General features: G+C 34.8%; 1 protein-coding gene across 1 annotated transcript in view; it reads right to left on the reverse strand.

Moving 5' to 3' along the window:
* Window positions 1-2,714: 2,714 nt before the first annotated feature.
* Window positions 2,715-16,840, reverse strand: part of tdrd1 (tudor domain containing 1) — a 181,565-nt gene continuing 167,439 nt past the window's right edge. The window contains exons 21-25 of the mRNA XM_028795782.2: window positions 13,585-13,701; window positions 10,283-10,450; window positions 5,524-5,769; window positions 4,800-4,852; window positions 2,715-3,040 (exon numbers count right to left, since the gene is read on the reverse strand). Of these exons, the coding sequence (XP_028651615.2) occupies window positions 2,978-3,040; window positions 4,800-4,852; window positions 5,524-5,769; window positions 10,283-10,450; window positions 13,585-13,701 (647 nt within the window). The 3' untranslated portion in view covers window positions 2,715-2,977. The remainder of the gene's footprint in view (window positions 3,041-4,799; window positions 4,853-5,523; window positions 5,770-10,282; window positions 10,451-13,584; window positions 13,702-16,840) is intronic.

Genomic DNA, 16,840 nt, shown 5'->3' on the forward strand with positions numbered 1-16,840 from the left:
CGATGGTCACTCTGTCAGAGCTCCAGAGGTCCTCTGTGGAGAGAGGAGAACCTTCCAGAAGGACAACCATCTCTGCAGCAATCCACCAATCAGGCCTGTATGGTAGAGTGGCCAGACGGAAGCCACTCCTTAGTAAAAGGCACATGGCAGCCCGCCTGGAGTTTGCCAAAAGTCACCTGAAGGACTCTCAGACCATGAGAGTCTGATGAGACAAAGATTGAACTCTTTGGTGTGAATGCCAGGCGTCACGTTTGGAGGAAACCAGGCACCACTCATCACCAGGCCAATACCATCCATACAGTGAAGCATGGTGGTGGCAGGAACTGGGAGATTAGTCAGGATAAAGGGAAAGATGACTGCAGCAATGTACAGAGACATCCTGAATGAAAACCTGCTCCAGAGCGCTCTTGACCTCAGACTGGGGCAATGGTTCATCTTTCAGCAGGACAACGACCCTAAGCACACAGCCAAGATATCAAAGGATGATGCTCAATTTCCTTCAGCTGAACAGATCTAAAACAGAAGCCATTTTAGTTGGCACACCACACAATCTTCGTTCTTCTACCATCACCAGTATCACTTTCTCTGGTCAAAACATTCCTCTTTCTACATTTGTTACCAATTTGGGTGTTAAAATGGACTCTCAACTCACTTTTGACACCCACATTAAACATCTCTGTAAGTTATCTTTTTACCATCTCACGAACATTGCTAAACTTCGTCCAACACTTACCCTGGCAGATGCAGAGAGGCTTGTCCATGCCTTTGTCTTGTCCAGGCTGGATTACTGTAATGCGCTCCTCATTGGGATTCCTGGCAAGAGTATCCAGAGACTCCAGTACATTCAGAACAGTGCTGCCAGGATCCTGATGAGGGTGCGAAAGCACAGCCACATCACTCCTATCTTGAAAACCCTTCACTGGCTCCCTGTACCACTTAGAATAGAGTACAAGGTTTCCCTTCCTTTCCCATCAGTGCATCTATGGATCTGCTCCCATGTATTTACAGGAACTCCTTATCCCTCATATTTCCTCACGCACCCTCCGTTCTGTGCATGTTAACACTCTTCAAGTTCCCAGAACTAAACTTAGCAGTATGGGTGATAGGACCTTTTCTTCGGCGGCACTGAGGCTGTGGAATTCTCTCTCTGATTACCTGTGAGCCCCACAGTCGACTAATGCTTTTAAACGAAACCTAAAAACGTATCTTTTTAGAAAGACATTGTTAAATTATTTTTATAGATTATCTTGTTTGTTAATTTATTCTTATTTTGTAGCACTTTGAGATTGTTAAATATAAAACGCAACATAAATAAAATTTATTATTATTATTATTAAAGGAGTGGCTTCAGGAAAACTCTGTGAATGTCCATGAGTGGCCCAGTCAGAGCCCAGACTTGAATCCGATTGAACATCTCTGGAGCGATCTTAAAATGGCTGTGCACCGATGCTTCCCATCCAACCTGATGGAGCTTGAGAGGTGCTGCAAAGAGGAATGGGCGAAACTGGCCAAGGATAGGTGTGCCAAGCTTGTGGCATCATATTCAAAAAGATTTGAGACTGGAATTGCTGCCAAAGGTGAATCGACAAAGTATTGAGTAAAGGCTGTAAATATTAATGTACATGTGAATTCTCAGTGTTTTTTATTTTTAATAAATTTGCAAAAACCTCAAGTAAACTTTTTTCACGTTGTCATTATGGGTTGTTGTGTGTAGAATTCTGAGGAAAAAAATGAATTTAATCCATTTTGGAATAAGGCTGTAACATAACAAAATGTGGAAAAAGTGATGTGCTGTGAATACTTTCCGGATGCATTGTATCTTAAATAATTATTTCATAGGGTCTGATATGTTTTCTGACTCTTGAAAGGCTCTTTAAGGTTTGTTTTGATCGGTGCTTCTCCATGTGGCTAATTTCTTCCCTGCGTGGGACTGCCAAGACTCAGAGATCAGTTTGTGCTACTCTAAACCAGCAATTAAATTATGAGTACTGGTGACCCACACCAAACCCACAGAGCTTCAATTGCTATGACCTGCACACTTTGCAACCAACATAAGGCCAATAACACCTACAACCAAATGGTCAATACCAGATGGAGCCGAAAGTCAGCACATGACAGCACTAATAACCGTGCTAACAACTCGTGTTGATTCTGAACACATACTGTTTAACTGTCAGCATAAATGTTACTACTTGTACTATTTTGTTTCAACTAAAACAAAATATAATAACTTGATTTTTAATATTATGCACTAAGTCTAATTCTGCTTTTAGAATGTAAGTTCTTCGCATAATTTCATGACACAAAATACCCCTAATATTGCACATGAAAAATTCCTTAAATGAAAAATTTAAGTACATGTCAGAAAGCTGCAGTCTTTCAAAAACACTTAACAGGATAACACTTTGAAGTTTCAAAAATCTAATTTATGATTTCTATATAAATGTTTAACTACAAATTGGCCGTATCTTGCATTTTCAAACATATATAAAAAGCCTTTGATTCTTCATAAAAGTGTACAGAATAAACAGAAAAAAATACATTAAAAACAAACTAATTGCCATCTTACCTATTAATGTTTAAATAGAACTGTGTGTAGCCATTTGGATTCCTAAATGTACAATCTGTCATTAGTTTTAAGTATCTGATATGAAAATATGACATATATGCTGCTTACCTGTTGCAAATGCATCACATAAAAGAAGCTAACAAACTTGAAATGTATGTTTGTTTATTGCTGAAATCTCCTCAAAGTTCAAACCAATAGTACAGAAAAATGAAAAATGAATGATAAATTCCTAATGAACGATTTGTCAGAACAGGACTAACACTTATATTAAACTTCCATATTTTCAAAATTGGTTTTAAATCAAATTATGAAATACTAAAACAACTTTTGTAGCAAAAGACAACAAATAGCAAGACACTTTTCTTGTCGTCCTATTTTTAAACGCAGTCAGCATTGTGCTTTAAATAATCAGTCCTTGAGGTTTTCCAATTTTTCCAGGATCAAATGAAGACAGACTTCAACTCTGTTAATCTGTGGGAAAAAAAGGGGAAAATAATTTTTTTAAGCATGCTGTATTGTCATTCAAATTGGAATAATAAAAACAATAGACCATCAACATAAACATAGATATAGGATATATGCACAAACATATTCCTCTCACATAAACTAACAAACTCATATCAGGGTATTTTTGAAACAAACTAAAAACAAAAAAAATGCTCTGCACTGCAACGTACGATTCTTCATGAGTAACGCTGGTGGCCAAAAGGTGCCCATGACTGCAAACTGGACAAAATATGATAGTGAAAAACATTTTCATGCTTTTGCCTTTAGTAGACTTGACGACTGTAAAACCCTCTGGGAAGGTTTTCGTTAGTATGCAACCACATTATTAATAGAGGTTCCAGAATCCAACTGCCAGAGTCCGACTTGCACTAGAATTGGGACCATGTTTTTCCTGCTCTTACGTCCCTTCACTGGTTACCTATCACTTCCAGAATTGATTTAAAAATTCTCTTGTTGCTTTTTAAATGGCTACATGGCCTTTGTCTCTCTATCTTAGAGACACTATAGTTTGGTACAACCCCATATTGGTCACTTAGATCAGGGGTCCCCAACCCCCGGTCCGCGGCCCACTACCGGTCCGCAGCCGTCTGACAGCCGGGCCGCGAGAGAACTGCCGGCAACGGCGACTCACTCAGACTTTTCAGAACGCTTGGCGGGCGGGGCTTTGCAGCGGTGCAGAGAGAGGAGAGAGACCGAGGTGAGAGACTATTACAACAAAGTATTTTTATGGTCCCGACAGTTTCCCCATATGACATGAGTCTATAGAAATCACGTTACTACGAAGTACATTCAACAGATGCTTTCATTACAACGAAGTGACCTTGAAATGCTTGAACGAATCATCCACAGAGCAATTAGATCTGTGGTCGCAGCTCAGTTGTGCACGTTTGCACAACGATCCCCAAACAGAAACATTGTAAAAAAATCTCTTTCTTCGAACTTTCCTCGTACTGTTTTTTTTTTTTTTTTTGCTGTTTTTGTTGTCTGTGGTTTTCATTGATTCCTTTTGCTTATTGCTTGTCAACATTTGAAAAACATCCATTGGAATTTAACTCATTGTCACCCTCCTATAGAAACGGCAGACACGAAAAAAAGATTGCAGTGTTAATGTTTGTGATGTGCAATCTGTTGGATTGGCAAATGTAAAGCATATGTCTTTGTTATATGCAAAAAAAGAAGAAAAAATCTCAGATTGCAAATGTATGCGAACTGCTTAATAACTTTAATAATAATAGAAATGTTATGTAAATTGTGTATAAAACTGCCCCCTTTTGTGTTTTGGCATTGCTGTGCTTGGTTGCAACAATGTACACTACATAAAAAGTAAAATGCACACAATTATAAATATTTTCTTCCATTGCAATAGAAAGTAAACAGTTTCATAAGATAAATTTGCAAAAAGGTTTGCTTTATTGTTAATAAAAAAGTGCATTTCAGTAAAAAATATATATTTCCACAATGAAAGCTTCATTTTACCTTGAGTCAGTCAGTAATGTACAGGTATATGTTTATGGTAAGCTTGCATTCTAGTTTTACCAAACCACCTATTAAATCAATTACCAGATCTAAAGTACATCATAATATACTTCATAATATAGTATTGTCAATTTTACAACATTAAATAAAAGATACAAGAAAACATTCTAGTAGTTGTCAAGTGAATTTTCTGTTAGCATGTTAACAAGCCTGACACAGAAAAATACTATTATCTACATATATTTACCTTTTCCATTAGTTTATCACAACAACACTTTATCTGACAGTTTGGAGGTGTCCCTAGAAATGAGGAATCGGGAAAAATGTTTACTACACAACATTCAACAAAAAAAAACAAACTATTTATCCAACTATATTCAGAACATACTTATTTCACTTTGCTACCAGCCAGAATGGGGAAGCCCAATTCTAGTAGAAATAAGCACAAGGCAGGAATCAACCCTGGACAAAACGATGCTGAGCAAATAATTAAAATAAATATTGACTTTTATATTTTAAAAAACAATTATAACTAATCATGCATGTTTCCCCACTTTGAACACACAATCCATTCATGAAAACTCAGGCACTGAACAATTATATCCATTTTTGCTTAAATAACAGATAAAAATCCTATATAAATGTAAAGAATTATTATTAACAAGTAACATTCCCTTCATTAATAAATGAATGGACTTTTTCATTTCATTCACAAGCTTTTTTGGAGACAACACAAAAATTCACTTGAACATCAGCTGTAAGAATGACTGAAACTGTGACCGGGTGTCGCCAAAATCCAGTCCCAACCCGCTCTGCAGGCTTTAGCAAAGTGCTTTTGAAATGACTCCAGAGATGATGGGGTGAGCACATCTGAAATCACACCAGGCTCATTTTTCATAACTGTAAAAATTCAGATTCATTGTGTTTTGTAAAAAGAAAAAGGGTATCAAATATACAATTATAAAAAATACCTGATGTGCTGCAGCTTGTGTCTCTTTCCTTTGTAAAGCTGTTGACTGGAGAAATTGTTTCATTTTTACATTCAACTAAACCATTCATCAACATCTTAATTACATCAACAGGTCCATGATCAGTAGGCACGGACATACTGAGAGTGTGGGTTTTTCCATCAAATGATAGTACTGTTGCCGTGATGTTTTTCTTATAAACCAATTCATAAAATTTCTCCAGTACTGAAGTGGGACACTCCTCAATGTCTGAAGAAAAAAAAAAGGTTTTGATATACAATATTATGCAAAAAATCTTAGCACATCTGCAAATGATGTACAGGTAAACAGCTAAGACACAAATGACATTTTAATCAAATACATGGAAAAAAAAGGGTAATTTTCAAAGAAATGGGCCATAATCATATTGAATTAATCAACATTTTACATTATATGCAATTTCAATTCTTTTCAATTCATTATTACCTCCTCTTAGGCCGGCATCTAATAACAGGACCCAGCTTGAGATCTAGTTGAAGAGTACATCAAACTTTTTAACAACTGAAGATGCTGAATCATGTTGTCCCTAAGGATGAAATTTGTAAAACTAAAAATATTGGATTGGGTTTGGTTTTGTTAGGTTTATTGAGGTTTATTTGACTGCTTATAATTACTTCCAAATTTTCATCACAGTTACAAATTTGGTGATGTGCCTAAAAGTACCATAATGTTGCCTCATTTTATAAGCCATTCAATGCTAAGCACACAGTAGTATTGGCCCATCCTTGTTCTTTTTTACATACTACCATGGAATAACATACATAGAACAGCAAACAGACAACTGTGCTGGGCTCAAAACACTATGACTGACTTGGTGCAACTCTATACAGTTGATAGTAACAGGCATGTGCTACAATTCACAATTTGCTATGAGTTTCTTATGATTATGCAAATTAAGAATACAATTTAAAATGTTGGAAACGACTTGTCATGTGACACCAGTTTTAGAAGCCCAGTGTTCAGTGCCATGATTATGAATATGGGAAAAAAAAGTGCAACATAAACATAAAACATATTTCAGAACATAAAAAGTGAAACATCAGGCAAAGAAATAAGCCAAGAGACATACAGTATTTGACAATTAAAAAATAGAAACATTTTAAAATGCCTAGTTTTAGATGTGCTCCTATCATTAAAGTGGACTTTATAAGGAGAACAACAGTACCTGGAATGCCCTTATAGAAAAGCAGGCTTTCCTAAATACAAATTAATTACTATCTCTAGACAATGTTGATCTAGGATGTACTGGAATACTAGTCTGGACTATAATTTTGGAGGAAAAGAACTGTGCAGCATATAATTGCTATGACCAATTTATTAGGTATTATGCCCTACTCAATCAATACTTGAGGCTGTTGATGTTATTCAGGAATAAATTACCTAGTGCTGATAAATCAATATAATAAAAACTCCACCAATAAAACTTAAAAAGCGTACCCTCTTATTGGCTGGGTTTAAAAACACAAGAATATAGAAGTAACACATGGTATAAATTAAAGAACACTCAAACTGAAATTCCACTCTCTCTTCTCCCCTTAAACTGCCTTTGTCAACACCATGACCAGCTCATTCAAATACCCTGACATTAATGTTAACATTAATATAGCACTTTGTAGTTCCTCACTACCACCACATCCTTAAAGGTATTAAGGAACCCTACATTTGTTGTCTTACCTAGTCTATCAATTCCCAATTGACCATTATTAAAATAAATACTGCTCATTTTAATTTGGTCTATTATCATGTTTCCCCTGTAATCTATCAAACAGCACTCCGAGGTCTGACTGATTCTTTGCCATATTCATTTCATCATCCATTAAACAATCTAAATTTATCTAATAGTTTAAAAGGAAGTGTGCCATTACTAGATTTAAAACAGCATCATTGGGAATACTTTTCATCCAATTTGAAATTGGACTGAACTTACCACTAATCACCCATCCTGACATTCTATTGCAATTTGGTCTTCCCTGTTCTTTCTCCACATCCCTAAAATTGAACTCACTCTTCCCTATCTTCGATGTACTTACTTCTTATATCCTCAGGTAACACTGTCAGATTATGGCACCTGACATGTGTTGGCCCTCCTGATCTCCAACATTTTAGAATGACACTTTTAAATCTGTTGATGCACCATTTCCTTTCTGTCCCTGGCTAATAGATGTATCGCTGTGGTCAATGTTCTCTATTCCACTCCCCATTTCATTTTTCTCTCTCTCTCTTATTAAGATCTGACCTTAAATCATGTGGAGGTACACTATCTTCTCAGATTCTTTCCCACTATCTTTTTAATATTTCTCTTGTTCCCCATCTCCTCATTCAAAGCCTGTCTCTGCTCTATTAAGCTGCTTTGTGCAATGCTGCCTACAGGCCATTACCATTAAACTCAGCCTGGAAGCAGGACTTCCTATAGACTCTACTTTTACTCTAAAATACTTTATATATATATATATAAAAAAAAAAAAAAAATCTCACCATACTCCAAAAATTCTTATCAGAATTAACTTCTGTATTATCTGTATGGTATATCTCAAAAATGTTATACTATCAATCTAGCCACTGATCCTGTACTTTCACTTCCGTTCTTCAAATGCTCCTGGGTACTTTTCTGCATATGTAGGTACACAAAGAGCAGGAAGTTGAAGCTTGTCCTGCGAGAGACGACCAAATTATTATTAGCCTTTATGTTAAAGAAAGAGGAGTAATAAACTGAGAAAAAGAAATTAGAGGAGTTGACTTGTGCAATTAGACAATTAAATGTCAAGAAAAGCTACTTAAGCAAATTTAGACCGTATTATAGATAGATATAGATCTTTAGTTATTTTGTCCTTAAATTAAAATGGACAGTTTTAGTTTGGACAGTGAACTTGTTTAAATTGCAGCAGCTTACATTTCACATTGGAAAAAGAAAAATGTTAGCCTAACAGCAAAATGTATCTTTACTTATAAGCACGTTAGTCTTGTGTCTTCTTAATAAACAACTTATGAACATTTCATGTACTTGCGGTTTCTTAAAAAGTTTATTAGTGTTTATTATTTTTTGCTGTGTGTTATACAGCATATGTTTTGTTAAGAAACAAGTAATACATAATTAAAATGGTAATCCATATTTATAATTACATCTCTAGAATTATGAATGTCTAGCTGAAAAAAAAAAAAACAGATGAATATAGTAAATGCATATTTTAACAGCAAAGAAACTAATGCATGTATATTTACATTTAAGCTGTGTTAAACTGCCAATATCAATTAATTGATTGTGTTTACGTATGTGTGTATATATGGTAAAAACTAGTGTATGGAAATGGTGAAAACTAGATTTTTTTTTTAATTTAGCTTTGCTTCAGATAGGTACATTACAGAAAAAAATTAAACAATATGACAGACTGCTATTATGAGAAGCATTTTATTTTCTTTTAAGCTGTATGTATTATGGATACATATTTCATATTAGTTGAAGTATGCAATTTAAGGAAATTTTATTTATTATAGAATTTTTATGGCCACTGAAGAATAATCCTAAAGAATTTCATTTTGTTAATAAAAAATGAACAGGTAACACCTGTGGTTTATAGTTTAATTATAAACATACACTTCAATATAGGACATGAGGCTTTTATGCATATGGTTATGCTGCATTTTAGAGTAAAATTTTTTTTACAGGGTATGGCGTGGAGATGAATCAGTATTCTGAAGTAACATGAAATCGGTGATAAGTATCAGCCTTAAAAAAATCAGATCGGACAATCCCTACTTTGAAGAAAATAACACCATAAATCATCAGTGCAATTGTAGAATAAATATTACAAATACACAATCAATCAACTTAGAATAATGCCACTGGTAGACTGTTTAATAAAATCATACATATACGATAACTAGCAGCATATTCAAAAGCTACACCCTACTCCTGTATAACCGAATGATTCTGGAAATTTATGGATCCTGGCTTGTATATTATCCATCTGCCGCAGTCTTCCAATGTTATACTGGAATCCCAATTATTTTTCTTTTTGTACACCTCTCCTCTTCATTTATTTCCTTTAGGTCAGCTGTAATTGTTTCACATTTTGCATTCACAGAATTCAAAAGAAATGTGATTACCAAAAAAAAAAATCTGATGAAAAATACCAATATCGAAACCAACTACAATTAAGAACCTGTTTAATGAAATTAAATGTTTAATGACATTAAATAACAGCAATCAGGTGAGCATTTGCTGTTTTTATAAAAAAAAATACATTCTATTCAGTTTAGTGTCATTTTTATTTATTTCTGAAGAGACTGGCATATAAAAATGCTGCAGACATGTAAAGATTCACTTAATACGAATGTTTCATTCACTTCTGAATCAAAATAATTTTCACAAAGACCAAAGTAATCAAGTGGCCACATTTTGATAGTCCTGATGGAAAGCAATGATGCACAAGTGGGTCCAGGTGGACAAACAATCAACGGTTTAGGAAAGTTGACACATATATTCCTATCTATTTTTCCAGGTCTATTGTGAGATTAATGAAGCAACATGACCTCTCATTGTACAGCGTCAAAGAGGGCTAGTGCCCTGTTCTAAATAATGTTTATATGAAAATGTACTGGAAAATGTTTGAGCAGATGGTTTGTTGGATGAAATTATTTATTTGCCAGGAACACAATATATAATTAACCATTTTTAAGGAAATTATATACAACATTTCAAAAATCAAAAAACAGACATTCCTACCTGCAAGAGTACATCTCAAACACTGAAAAGGAAGTTCCAAGTGTTTTTCCTTGATGGGCAAAATCCAAGAAAACGGCACATTTTTTATAATTCCAAAATCTGCATAAACTACTTTTGCTTCATTTTCATTTGTATCTAGGACAATAGCTCTATACCATTTGCCATCATCTGGGATTGAACAAAAATACAAACATTAAGTTCTCTCAATTTCCATTAAAACACAACTATTTACCTAACAAGGTATCCCTAAGCTATGGATGAAAATATCTCAACTCATTTTATACGAGAACAGAAAATATCAGGATTACAAAATAATCTCCTTAATCTAATCATTTTCATAATAAGAAGTAAATTCAAAAGCAGCATTCCAGAGAAATAATTTTCTTCAAATAAAAATCACTCAAGCTTAAATACAATATACTTTATTCTTTTATCAATGCAAAATCAAGTCAACACAGTATACAAAACATGATCATACAATTTTATTATATGTTTTGTAAAGGAGAAAACATAAACTACACTGGAGTTAGTGAATGCATGCTGAAACATGAATGAAAGAATGTAAATAGGCAACCTGTAAAGTAGTCAAATGCTATGGTTACATTTCTGAAAATGCTACCTTGCCAAATGTATAATTACAGAGAAGAAGGCAAGCAAATATAATTAACAGATTTTCAAAAATTCCATAACCATGTATAAAATTGGGGTAACAATAGTATGTATGAATATATTTTAGAAGCTTGACTTCATAGAAAAATATTAAACAAATTTAATTTTACCACTTAAACTTAAGCTTAAAATAATGTATCAGTAGTATAAGGTTGGGCGGCATGGTGGCGCAGTGGGTAGCACTGCTGCCTCGCAGTTGGGAGACCTGGGGACCCGGGTTCGCTTCCCGGGCCCTCCCTGTGTGGAGTTTGCATGTTCTCCCCGTGTCTGCGTGGGTTTCCTCCGGGCGCTCCAGTTTCCTCCCACAGTCCAAAGACATGCTGGTTAGGTGGATTGGCAATTCTAAATTGGCCCTAGTGTATGCTTGGTGTGTGGGTGTGTTTGTGTGTGTCCTGCGGTGGGTTGGCACCCTGCCTGGGATTGGTTCCTGCCTTGTGCCCTGTGTTGGCTGGGATTGGCTCCAGCAGACCCCCGTGACCCTGTGTTCAGATTCAGCGGATTGGAAAATGGATGGATGGATGGATAGTATAAGGATCAGTTACATTGGTCTTCTATATAGAATACGCAAACATTTCTCCTGCATAATACTTCATTACCTTTAAAATGATTTTATGTTAATACTCACTGAGTATTACTTATGAAAAAAGTATATTAAATCAAATTTACACATTGTAAAACATACAGTAGATCCAGTGCTTATTTTAAATTATTATTCTACTACTGAATAACCATCAACATGTTGTCTTAACATACATACAGTAACTAACATTAAAAAATAATAAAAGTGGCTTGAATACAACTGTTTTCACTGATCACCCACTCTCCTTCATTTTGACAAGTTTAGACTCAAAAAACTAGACCATAATATTGCAGTACACCTTAATGATGCATTATCCATTTTTTGCCACTTTCCTCCCATACATTCAGGTCTTGTATACATCTAACAGCACTCTTCAAAATAAGTGCAAGCAACTCTGCCTTTAAAGACAATCAATTAGAAACAACTTATATCACAAATAACAATCTCTCTCTAGAAATGAAGAAAATAGTTGTCTTGCTTATACTTTGAATTTAAAAGAATGCAGTCTAATTTGAGATACACTTAAAATGGCAGAAAAATGAAAGCAGTTATTTGTTATAAAAGATGCTTAATATATATTTAATTTTAAAACAATTAAATCTGTAAAAGAAAAAAGTAGTTTCAGACCAAAATCAATACAGTAGAAGGTCTGTAACATATGAGTTTTAATCTTAAAAAAAAGAGTGCCTTTTTAATAAATGGTATCTATTCATGTACACCTAATATAATATGTTCACATTCCCTATGATTACAAATACCTTGGATGAAATCAAGTATGCAAACTCATAAGCAGGCAAGGAATTATGGTAGATAAATGTTCAGAAAGAGAAGATACTTCAAGTAAAACAAATACTGCATACATATCTTCATAAAGCACTGATTTATGGTCTAGTGCTCATACTTCACTGTTTATTGATATTTCCCACAGAATTCTGACAGCTAATGATTGTTTTAAAGAAATACTTTGATAATTATAGCCTCTTTAAGTCAAATTCTGCAAGAATTCAGTTTAAATAAAAGAAACAGGTGTACTTAAATAATTACCATGGTTAAACACAATACAAAATACTTTCAGTAAATACAGGGTTAGAATATGCTTTTCTTTTGCAAAGTCCTGCTATTAAAGAAAAATACGCAGTTCTGCTCAATAAACCACCAGCAAGTAACAGGAAAAAAGGATTAGATCAGAGAAAAACCTGTCAAGTAAAATTCATTAAAATCCATGCATCCTAAAAAGTGTTCTTCATACATATGCTATCTTAAGTTGCAAAACTGAAAAATCATTTAAAATTTTATGAATATGCTACTCCAACTTAAGTATGCCATGACATAATAAAGCAATGGCTGAAATCAAGAGATTATTTTCAAAATGTAAAGGACTTTAACCACTAACAAATTTAAAGCAATTTATCTTCAGAATGCTGCATGTCATGTTTTGTTACATTTCCTGGAATGAAAGGAAAAAAAAAAAAAGTCTGGGTGTGGAATTTTATAGACAGATAAACAAAGAATGTTTCAATAAAATAAAGGTGTACAGAGAATTTGGTTAAATTATTTAGAAACAAATATAGATAATACAATTTAAAGAAAGCTTAAAAAAACATGGTAATTAACATTCTATAAAACAGTTGTGTGCTATAATTTTTTAGTTTAAGACACTTGACATCTTCCTGCTTTCATTAACTAAAGAAATGTATAAAAGATGAATTTCAAAACAGTTATTAAACAACACTTTGAGAATTGTATGAACCGTCAAGATAATATGAACAATTAAATGTTTTCTGCCCCCTGTTGGCCAATATATTGTTAGTAGGTCATTATGATGCGTACTACTTATACAGTTTCCTTCCAACTCCCCAAACCCCCTCAAGAAATATAATTTATAATAAGCCTTACTATATAGGAGTTGTAAGTGGCTAACTTACACAGAATTTTTTTTTTTGTAGTTCCAAGGTAGAGAAGAAAATGACACTTTTTCAGCACTAACTTTTAAATATTTTCTGAAGTCTTAAAGAGCTGAATTATACAAGTTTTTGTAAGTTAATGTTCTTACCAGATAACCTTGCACAGCAAGCAGTTTCAATCTTTGGGTTAAATTCAGCCTTTGGGCTCTGAGTGCAACAGTATTCTTCCAATTCAGCCAATAACACCTGCAGTTTCTGCTCATCAACTGTTGAAGTATTAAAATAGATCAGAATAACTGCAAAATCACATGAACAAAATGCAAATTATATGAATTTTAAAAACTGTGCTTTATTTCAAAGGCCCATAACTATAGAATGTTGGTCTATGGCTAACATATTGATACATAAACTGCTGATAATACATCCTTCCATTTTATTAACCAGCTTCTTATCGGAGGAAGTATCATAGGAGGACAGGAACCTAACTAAGGAATCATTGGACATAAGGCAGGAACGACACTTGGACAGAGCAAAAATCCACCACAGGGTGAACACATATGCTGGGGTCAATTTAGCAATGCCAGTTCACAAATCCTGCATGACTGTGGGAGGAAACTGGAGCACCCATAGAAAACCCACTCAGACAGAGGAACAAAATGCAAAGTTCTTAAAGGAAGCAAAGAGGACACAAACCCCAGTCTCCTTGTTGTTAAAAAAAAAAAGGGCCTTCTCTAGTCTAGATCAATTCCTAGATTGATCAAAAACAAGATGTTCTAATTTTTTTTTGTTTAACATTTGTCCAAACCTTAAGCCTTCCTGTGTGAAATCCATCTTGTCAGTTTTACATTAATTCATTATTTGAGAACTCTTGTAAAACAACCTATTTGCAGTGTTGTGGAATGAGAAGCAATTATTGGATTACTGGAGTAAGAGTCGGTAAAAATGTAAATTGTTTATATAATGTGTTAAAATTTCCAATTTCACATATACCGATTCTAACTACTTTTTCTTCTCAGTCTTTTGATAAAAATGTAACCTTTTTAATTTTATAAGTTTTATGTTTTGTTAAATATTACTCAATGTTCAAAACTTCAATATAAAAAATCCACAACAGCATTGTTACAGCATTTAAACACAAACTTTATCAAGTTATGGTGCTGATGATCCAGAACCAAAAAATATATTGATTGAATAAGCAGTCTTTCTCAGGACATATTTTTTTTTTTTTTTAAACGCTACATCTTAAACAGCTTTTTTCCCCATTATTTTGGAAGATGTGGGTCACTTAAAAATTTGAAGGTTGCCGATTCTTAGCATGGTAAACATTTTTTGATAAAATAAATAAGAGACCATTTTGGGCATAGTTATGTTTTTTAGCCATGTTGATATGCAGGACAACTGGATGTGGTGACCCGATGACATTAAGATTTTGTTTTAGTATTAGCTGTGTTACCGGTTTTGTCCCAAGAAATTTACTAACATTATGGGCCTCAAACACATTCAGTTAACTTACAGCACTGTATCAGAAGTATTATGCAAGCCACAGTCAAGTAGACCAAACAAGATTTCAGCCACAACTGCCAGGATCAATTGTCGAGAACCCAAGAAAAACCTACAAGCCACTTCACCTGAAATATAGGCTTCTCTGCAAACAAGTGGTGTTGCAGTTTCAAGTTTCACTGTAAGGAGGTACTTGAACAAAAATGGGCAGCACAGTCGAGTTGTAAGAAAAAAAGCATTTACTGTGCCAAAGCCACAAAACAGTCCAATTACAACATGCCAAACAGCATCTACAGAACCCTCAAAAACTTCTAGAACAAAGTCCGTTGGAATGATGAGACCAAAATTATCTTTATGGTCACAAAAAAAAACAGTATGTTAGGAGAGGACAATGATGAAAATTACACCATCCCAACTGTTAAGCATGGAAGGTGATCTCTAATGTTCTGGGTATGTGTGCGGTTATAACAGCACAATAACTTAGTGAAAATTGATGGCAAGATGAATGCAGCATGTTACCAGAATTTATTGGAGGACAACATTCATCAGTCTAGAACCTGCACATTGGCTGTACTTGGATCATTCAAAAAGACAATGATCCAAAACACAAGCCTAAGTAAACCCTTCAGTAGCTACAGCAGAAAAAAAGTGAAGGTGTCTCCTGACCTCAATATCACTCAGCCACTTTGGGGAAACCTCAAATGTGCAGTTCATGCAAGATAAGCCAAGAATTTACGGAACCTTTACTAAGAAGAATGGGCAGCTTTACCACCTGAGAAAATCAAGGGCCTCATCCACAACTATCACAAAAGACTGCATGCCATCATTGACGCTAAAGGGGACAATACACAGTATCACAAACTAATAGTATGCAAATTTTTGAACACACACACACACACACATATACATACATACATACATAGTGGGTATGGAAGAATCACCCCCTTTGAAATATATTTTTTTTGCTTTACAGCCTTAAATGAAAACACACAAAAAAATTTTTTCTTCCCAGCTTTACTTACTCAAGGCAACCTATAACATCCAAGTGAAAGATATCAAAACTACAGCTCAGAAAAATGATAAATAATCAAAAACAAGACATACTGAGATTAAAAAGGATCACCCCCCAATGTCAATATTTTGTTGAACCACCTTTTGCTTTAATGACAGCCTTGAGTCTGTTGGGATAATTCTCTATCAGCTTTGCACATCTAGACTGAGCAATATTTTCCTATTCTTCGTTACAGAACTGTTCAAGTTTGGTCAAATTGGTGAGTGTTGGAGGACTGCTATCTTCAAATATTTCCACAGATTTTCAATGGGATTTAGGTCTGGGCTCTGACTGGGCCACACAGGGGTATTCACTTTTTTCTCCTTCAGCCACTGTGTGGTCAATTTTGCTGTGTGCTTCAAGTTGTTGTCATGTTGAAAGGTGAACATTTTGCCCATCTTCAACTTTCTGGTAGAAGGTAGCAGGTTTTCCTCAAGAATTTGCCGGTATTTTGCCCCATCCATTTTTTCCTTCTACCCTAACGAGAGCCCCAGGCCCTGCGGCAGAGAAACACCCACCATGCTTTACTGTAGGTATGGTGTGTTGTGGATGGTGAGCTGCATTGGATTTCTGCCAGATGTACCGTTTGGTATTGAGGCCCAATAGTTTGATTTTGGTGTAATCTGACCACAAGGCCTTTTTAAACTTGGCATCAGAATCTTTAGGTGCATTCTGGCAAAGCTCAAATGAGCCTTAATGTGGCATTTCTTGAGAAGTGGCTATTTCCTGGCAACCCTCCCGAACAAATCACAATTGTGGAGCACTTGTGAAATTGTTGTCACATGCACACAATGACCACACTCTGCCACAAAATCCTGTAATTCCTTCAAGGTGGCCATTGACCTCTTGGTAGC

The sequence above is a fragment of the Erpetoichthys calabaricus genome, chromosome 2 (genome assembly GCF_900747795.2).
Source record: "Erpetoichthys calabaricus chromosome 2, fErpCal1.3, whole genome shotgun sequence".
Lineage (NCBI taxonomy): Eukaryota > Metazoa > Chordata > Cladistia > Polypteriformes > Polypteridae > Erpetoichthys > Erpetoichthys calabaricus.